The sequence below is a fragment of the Papaver somniferum genome, chromosome 1 (genome assembly GCF_003573695.1).
Source record: "Papaver somniferum cultivar HN1 chromosome 1, ASM357369v1, whole genome shotgun sequence".
NCBI classification, from domain to species: Eukaryota; Viridiplantae; Streptophyta; class Magnoliopsida; order Ranunculales; family Papaveraceae; genus Papaver; species Papaver somniferum.
In genome coordinates this window covers 25,654,386-25,662,528 of record NC_039358.1, presented here as the reverse complement: position 1 = coordinate 25,662,528, position 8,143 = coordinate 25,654,386, and the positions used below count along the sequence as shown (strand labels likewise).

Genomic DNA, 8,143 nt, shown 5'->3' with positions numbered 1-8,143 from the left:
TCCCGCTAAAACCTGAGATTTAAATGGTTGAAGGTGACCTCACCCTATCCTTTACGGGTCTGCCAATAGTAGTTGCCTTGAAAATGGGATGTCCCTTATCCAACTGAGGGGTGCCTTTAACAATTCCTCTTATATGCCTTTAGTGATTTTTCTGGGATGTAAATATAACTTTTCTAGGGTGCTCCCAACGTATTCCCGGGGTCCAAATACCACTTTTCGAGTCAATTTCTCCGCAAAAGATTATTTCTTCAAAAGCACCTATAAAGGCACAAAAAGCCAAATAAGTACAAAATCGAACACTAATAATATACATAATTGAGATCCAAACAGACGCATAAATGCGTCTATCAAGCCGTTTGGAAATGTTTCGATTGTGCTTGTTGGCGACATCCGACAACTTCCACCAGTCTTTGATTCTCCATTATATGCTCAAGGCGGGGGAGACCGAGACTTGGAACTGACAGGCTATGCTGCATACTCTGTGTTTGAGCATTGTGTCCATCTTAAAGAAGTCTTCCGACAATCAGGAAATGAAGAACAACAATTTAGAGAAGCACTGTTAAGATTGAGTGATGATAAATCTCCTATAGAAGATTGGGAGTTGTTTAAAAGTAGAGAGTACATGAAGCTCACGTTAAAGAGAAAGATAACTTTAAGAATGCAATCTGTTTATCTCCTAAAAAGGAGGACGCTGCTGCCTATAACTATAAACAACTTGAAAATATTGGGTATCCTGTTGCTCGTGTTATGTCAAGTAATAATTGTCAAACAACTGAGCATGCAAGTACCGACGACGCTAAAGGGTTGCAGAAAATAGTCTTGCTGTCGAAGGAATCAAGGGTAATGTTGAGAAAGAATATCTGCACGGAATTTGGTTTAGTTAATGGTTCGACAGGAACCATTGTGGATGTTATGTATGAAAATGACAAACAACCACCCACTCATATGCCCATTGCTGTTATGGTGAAGCTCGACAAGTACACTGGTCCACAGTTATACGAAGAACCGAATATAAATGTGATCCCGATCGTTCCCGCCATTACAAACTGGATATCTTCTTCGGGGTAAGATGTCAGCGTAAACGATTGCCCCTCATCTTGTGTTGAGCAATCACGGTGCATAAAAGCCAAGGGAACACTTGATCAGGCAGTGTGGATATAGGAGCAAAGGAGAGTCTTGGTTTAACATTTGTGGCATTGTTGCGTGCAAGAAGAGCAACAATGTAGAGTCTAAGGTTTGTACGTTTTCGGCCGGATTCCGGTGATAAATAGTGAGCAAATATTATTTTGTCAAAATTTAGTTTTGCGTCAATTTTTTCGGTCGGCCATCCCACTGTGACAGCGGTCATCTAGTATTAAGGGAAAAATACTTGTATCTTTATTTGATTTCATCCAATACAAAGACGGTTGGTGGATCCAATTCCGCCGTTTACCTTACACTCATCATGATTGATTTGTACTTGATAAAGTAACCTATAAGATGATGTAAAGAACCAAAAACAACAATAAACTAGTGATGATAAAATCAATGTTCGTCTTCTTCTCTATTCTAATCATTGATACAGTTTATTGAGATCATCTTTAAACTTAGCTTTTAACTGCTCCCTTTTCAACTTGAGCGCAGCCGTCACTAACCCAGACTCTGGTGACCATGGGTCTGGTAACAACTTAATCTTTGCAGGAGATTCAAATTTGTCTAGTTTTGCGACCTTCGCTGCCTACATAACAGAAAGCAATCTAAAAGTTAAATTCAACCCCATAGTCACTTACTGATGATGCTCAAAGTTGAACAAGATAGCTCAAGAAATAACAGTATATATGGGTTGAAGAAGTAGTACTCATATCCACCAATATTACTCGCTGTAAATATCCAACCCATTTCACCCCTTAATTCGACATGCATAACATACAGTCTTAACATAGATTACATATGTAATCAAATCCCACTGATGAATACAGAAACGGAGTCCCGGAGGACTAGTATTTTCCCTTCAGTTGTTTTGAATATGGAATAACAGTTGGCACAGTGTAACCATTTTTAGTCCTTCTCATGGCTCGTCGTGCAAATGCACGCTCCTGATAAACTGTTTTTGGGTGTATTGGCAAGTTTATGTCCAACTGCCCAGGTTTTTTCATCTAATACGGTTGTAAGTGATATTTTAGACCTTCCAAAGAGTTTAGAGCTCATGTGCTGGAATATATTTATTCTTCATAAGGCTGGTGAAACAAGAAATTAAGATGTTTCAAGTACCTGAAATGTCTAGACAAGAAATTGAGGTAAACCTAACTCTTCAAACTTGGTGAAACTGGTCATACAGGTTACCTCCAGGGACAAAAGCTCTGCAGAATTAAGCAAAGTTATCTTACTCTCTTACTACTAAGTGGTCTTTACTCTTACAATTGATGTGGGTGGTGATTAACTTCACAACAGAAAAAAGATTGTGCTTGTTGCGTTTAAGAGTATGACCCGCTCTACATGAACGTATTACCTAGTATCCGAAAGTGGAACGATTAAAATGCAGAAAGACATAATGGAGAAAATATGAAACAGAGAGACATAATGGACTAACCTTGAGAAGAGATTGTTGAACTTCACGGACTGCTTCCTCTTTCTTGCACAAATCTGAAAAATCGGGGTACTCAATTCCAGCTCCAAGTGCCCAACTCTCAAGTGCATGATGTGAGGGGACTATCAATGCTACACAGAAGCTGTGGAAAGGGTCCGCATGGACCATGATATTATCCACATAGTTACCGGATGCTAGGGCTGCTTCAACCTGTAAACATAGATTCAAACAATTCAATTTTGAGTCCCACAAGATCATACAAAATACTTCTATAAGAATTACACACATTCTCTTCATTCAACAATAAAACATTCTTTTGCATTTCATGCATGAACGTAAAACTACATGGCAAATGCTTCTAACCAAGCACATGTATTGATTTAGATCTTTATTGATCATCTGGGTTGGTGGCCTGAAAATGCTGTAAGTCTGTAGAGTGCACTAAGCAAAAGGTAAATATAGCTTATTGAAATACGTCTGAAAGTGCTCTAAGCATGAAAATGCTTTAAGTCTCTAGTATTAATTTTCGGTACTGCAAGAATATCTCTGATTTGGTGGTAATTAGCTACGCACCTTTCCAAGAGAAATGTACTCTCCATGTTGTAGTTTAACTATATCTTTTTTCCTGTCAATAATTTCCAGGCATCCATCGGGGTGGAACTGCCCTATATCACCAGTGTAGAACCATCGCATTCCCTTTTCATCGACCTGTTGTACACACACAATCATGAAGCATGGTACCGTGTGAACTAGTGATAATATTACTAGAAACAAAGGAAATCTTACTTTGTACACCTCATTAGTTTTTGCTTCATTTTGAAAATAACCCAAAGTTACGCTGTGTCCTCCAACTACAACTTCTCCTCTGGGCATTGGTTTATCAGTGATCAGATATCCCCCTTCTTCCCAAGAAACAAGCTATAAATCAGATAAAACACGTGAGAAGCTATAACGTGGCAATTTTTCTGGGGAACAATGTTCAAAGCGATTTTCTCAATATTAATAAAGATAAAAAAAGGGGGCAAGGAAGTTAAACTGCAGATAGCGCAGTATAAATATCAAATGATCCAGATAAGAATATTACAACTATCTCATCCTTTGAATCCAACTCGAGAGTAGTGATCATTTGGGAAATCCAGGATTATTGCAACATACCTTAATGTAGGAACACGGAATTGGTGGACCAACACGACCCACAGTGGTGTCATCTGCCTCAGAAAACGCTGCTCCAGCACATGTTTCAGTCAATCCATATCCTTGACCTATAGGAATCCTGCAGAAGATGCTTATAAAATTAAAATATAATGGGAACCCAATCCATATCTTGACCTATATTGGTCATATATGAGTTCACATGTATGAGATCACTCCTCATCCATTTCTAACAGAAACATCAGGCTGGCGGAGTAGTACGTACAGACCTTTGAGTTAAGACTTCTAAAAGTTTGTTGTTTGCTTAATTTCTAGCTAATAAAGGAAGTTTGTCATCTTCATTTCTTAAGCTATTTAGTAAGGCCATCCTCAAACTAATCCTTTCATGTTAGGTGATTCTGCTCATTTACCTACATTGAGGGCTGCATATCCATTTATGTTGTAAGAGACACTAAGTTACGACAAGATGAAAACTGAGGGAATTGACCATTTATAGACATGAGAAGAAAGCACAATACCCTAGACAGACGTTCATGAACCGTTGGGTGTCTCTAGACAAAGGAGCTCCACCACAAAGCATGAATCTCACACGACCTCCAAGAACAGACCGTATCTTTCTGAAAACAACGACTTCTAGAAAAGTTTTTTCCAGTCCCCAAGCCCCCAACAAGCTTCCTTCTATAGCAGACAACCGACGTTTGTATCCAAGGTTGAAAAGTTTATTGCTTAGCCCACCCTTCTCCTCAATCTGTATAACAAGATAACTGGATCAAGGAAAAATACTAACTATACACAGTTACTAAAATAAAGAAGGCGGTAAACCAAACTGTCGGATCCACTAATTGAAGCCAACTCAAACCTTTTTCAACACTCCATCTCGTACACGATCTAAAATAGCTGGAACTCCTGCCATTAGGGTGGGCTTTAATATAGAAGCATCTCCCTGAGTTCCATTCTTGATTTTATTGGAGGTGTCGGTTAAAGTCAGAGCTGAACCATAACCAATGGCGGCACCTGCTGTCAACATCACAGCCTAGCCAACCAGAAAACGCTGGACATTAAAATAGAAATATTTGGCGCTAATTCAAAGGAATAAAGAAACTGTTAACACATAAGGACCTCGGCTGCTAGCTCAAAAACGTGCGCCAGGGGTAAATACGCCAGGTACACATCTTTGTTGCCTATTTTAGGAATAACTGTTGTAACTGCTGCTGCTGTTGCTACGATGTTGGCATGAGTCATCATGACTCCCTGCATGGTCACTTTGTTAGACACCACATCTCAATCACTAAGGTAAACATAATCCAGTGGATTTTTTTTTTCAAGCTTCAATTATTGTAGCCTAGCGTTATCTAGGCGGATAAGGGAAAATCATTTGAGAAATTAGCATCAGTGAAAGTCTTTTTATCTTCTAATTTCAGTTTGCTATCATCGAGAAGTATTTCTTTGTTGGACAAGTGTAATTCTAGCAGATTAAATCAGCTAGCAAGTTAGAGGGCCAGCATGCAGGACAGACGGGGATATTGACATAAGGTAAAACAGGAGGTCGGGGAGGGGGGGAGGGGTAACAGTCTGAATGTACCAAATCCACAATTCATTTGTGAGCGACATACTCTAATAGAACTTAAAATAAAAACCCTTTTCTGGTTTGACGACCCTAGCTAAGGATAACTTTAATTGGATGCGAAAAAACACACGAACCAACCTTTGGTAATCCTGTACTACCACTTGTATACATGATCACAGCTGTATCAGTTTTTGAAGGTAATATTGGATGCACAGGATTTTCTTTTCCAAGCTTCTCAACTCCAGAAAAAGATGTAAGATTAAGATTGCTGAAAACTGAATCAACTGTGATGTCATCATCTTCAAAATAAATAATGTGCTTAATAGATTCCAGGCTAGAGCTTATTGCAGCCAGTTTCTTTAGTTGCTTTGAATCACAGATCAAGGTAGTTACTTGGGTCTGCGAAACAACAAATTTTCCAAGTGAGGTTAAACACCAGTAAAGAATATCTGTAAAGTAAAATAACGGGTTCAACCTACTACCCTTTCTCACCTCGTTGAGGGAATGAACAAGAGCCTCTTCACCTAGTGAAGCATAGATAGTCACAACCGTAATATTCTGCCTGAAGCATCCCTGATATGCAAAAGAGTATGTATGATAAACATTAGAAGCAAAACCTACAAATAGATTCTAGGAAAAGCATGAACGAGATTACCTGAAAGGCAAGCAACCACTCTGCCCGTGAATCAGAAAAAATGGCAGCATGACTATTTGCAGTATGACCCAATTTTACCAAGCCAGATGCGAAGTTGCTAGCTCTATCTAATGCTCCACCATATGTTTCCCATATATATTCTCCCATGTGTAACTTCTCAAACTTCCTTCCATCACTACCTGTAACTACTTCCCTACTAATCACCTCTCTTGTACCAAGACACCGACCTTGTGCATTCTTTTTACAAGATTGCTCAAAAAGAGCTGCCATAGTAGTAGCTCCTTCCCAAGGAACTTCAATTAATGTAGTAGATCTACGGTTACAAATTGTGAAACCCATATCACCACCAACTTGTACTGGCACTCCCCTTTGTTTAGCTCTTTTCATCCCAATGAGTAACAAAGGTATAACAAGACCAACAATAAACGCAACAACAATCCCATATGACTCATAGACATTGGAAACTGACATGTAATCTCTCTGTACCAAGTTTCCCAGCAACGTCGAACCCAAAATGCCTCCGTTAGAATCTCCCATTGTGTATTTCGTGAACAATTGATGGCAGATATTACTAAATTTGCACCATAAATTCACCTGAAGTAAACAATCACAACAGAAGTAGAGAAATAAGAAACGAATATTTTGTAATTCAAGAGTTCCCTTTTTTCTGTTTTAGCCAAATGCATAATTCGAGAGCATAAATTGTTGTCTACAATAGGCACAGTATACAGCAAAAGCACATTATCATTCAGAAAGAGTATCAATCAACAATTGAACATAGATAAGTTAGTATGCTATGCTATGAACAAATATATTCCCATGTACCAAAGAAGTAGACAGAAAATGAAACAAGTAAAAATTTAGACAGAGGTATTTAAAGAACAAAAATGCAAACAGTTGTGCCGCCTAAACTCGCATAGGGAAATAAAACATAATCGTTTACAAAGAAAACGAAACATGAAAAATGAAGCCTACTTAATCCCAGAGATGATAATGAAGTCGATGGAGGCTCACTAATCAAATGAAGTATAAATCAACAGAAATTTGATCTGATTTCAAGCTTCTTATATGACTAGAAAAGAAACGTTAATTAATAATAACTCTGAATTAAAACCAGACTTTTTTTAGGTTTTACCTTTGTTTCTTCTCTGCTCGAAGAAGAAGCGGGTATGATCAAAGGGAATGGAGCAGTGTGTGTGTATATATACTACATAGTTGATCATTTGACCATCGAAAGCAGAGTCCAACTAAAGACACGAAGCCACGGCGCGTATGTTGCTCAACATGTGTTTACATGGGATGGAAAGTGACAAGCCACAGAGAGATTGCTTTGTGAAGTGTGATATATTTATTTATGTAAGGTGTCGGCAATTTACTGTTTACAGATATCTATCTACCTATGTATATGTACTAAACATTTATGTTTATCTATCAAGCATTCAAGGTTTCTTCAGTTTTCGAAACCGGCACGCACAACAAACTTCCAGACTTTTATGATTGATGGATAAGCGCATTAATACTACATTCAGCTTGGTGGTGCGTGATGGTTCGTTATTTCCAAGTGTAGTGTATTTCGTGGTAGATGGTATCATTTTGCGATGGGTCTTCTTAACATGTATCTCAGTATATAGGTTAAGTATGACCGGTCAGATTAGTGAACGTCCAAGATGGCGCGTTACAGCATAACTGTCCTAAGTGGAAAAGCTTTGTATATCTTCCCTTTGATACAATAAAATGGGTTAATTGTGTCATGCTCTAAGTGTTCTTGGTTGGCCGATTGTGTTAGTAAATGTATGGAAATGTTTGAATGCTTTATTGTGTTAGTAATGCTAGACTTTCATTACAGAACCATGTAGTGTCGCTATTCGCATTAGTGAAAACTCATAAGGCTGAAGCATTCATGGGTGAAGTTTGATTCACTGAATTGCGTTGTTGTCGGGTACATTCGTGCCAGAAATTTGCAAGGTGCATTTGCGGGTGTGACACTTCGGGTATCGGAGCTGTGTTTGGTACACAGTTTAAGTGTATTTGTTGGATAATACAAAGGTACTTTTTTCTCTCTTAAGGTGTTTTCCTGTGAGCAAGTAATTGGCGCATTGTATTCAGAGAATTTGCATTATAAATGGATTCTAATGCCACTATGATCAACGAAGAATTACCGGGTACGTTTAATCAATTGGAGGAATATTGTGATCTTGGTGAT

The 8,143-nt window shown here is 38.5% G+C and overlaps 1 protein-coding gene across 2 annotated transcripts; it reads right to left on the bottom strand.

Annotated features, from left to right (window-relative positions):
* Positions 1 to 1,354: 1,354 nt before the first annotated feature.
* LOC113281552 (long chain acyl-CoA synthetase 8-like) lies at positions 1,355 to 7,228 on the bottom strand. Of its 2 annotated transcripts, none has more exons than XM_026530339.1 (12): positions 7,076 to 7,227; positions 5,941 to 6,534; positions 5,778 to 5,858; positions 5,424 to 5,684; positions 4,838 to 4,969; positions 4,578 to 4,751; positions 4,237 to 4,466; positions 3,722 to 3,839; positions 3,353 to 3,484; positions 3,140 to 3,274; positions 2,570 to 2,776; positions 1,355 to 1,717 (listed from the first exon to the last, which is right to left on the bottom strand). In XM_026530339.1, the coding sequence occupies exons 2-12, from the start codon at positions 6,475 to 6,477 to the stop codon at positions 1,553 to 1,555; spliced, it is 2,172 nt and encodes a 723-aa protein (XP_026386124.1). In that variant the 5' UTR covers positions 6,478 to 6,534; positions 7,076 to 7,227; the 3' UTR covers positions 1,355 to 1,552. The 2 variants fall into 2 exon arrangements, with proteins under 2 accessions (XP_026386124.1, XP_026386125.1); XM_026530340.1 differs by lacking the exon at positions 1,355 to 1,717 and adding an exon at positions 2,274 to 2,339 and having other exon boundaries at positions 7,076 to 7,228.
* Positions 7,229 to 8,143: the final 915 nt, after the last annotated feature.

Excerpts from the sequence above, each read along its gene's own strand:
- LOC113281552 (XM_026530339.1), bottom strand. The coding sequence starts at position 6,477 with ATGGGAGATTCTAACGGAGGCATTTTGGGTTCGACGTTGCTGGGAAAC. Across the intron at positions 5,859-5,940 it reads AGTGGTTGCTTGCCTTTCAG|GGATGCTTCAGGCAGAATAT; the intron begins GTAATCTCGTTC and ends TTTGCATATCAG. Across the intron at positions 4,467-4,577 it reads GAGATGGAGTGTTGAAAAAG|ATTGAGGAGAAGGGTGGGCT; the intron begins GTTTGAGTTGGC and ends CTTGTTATACAG.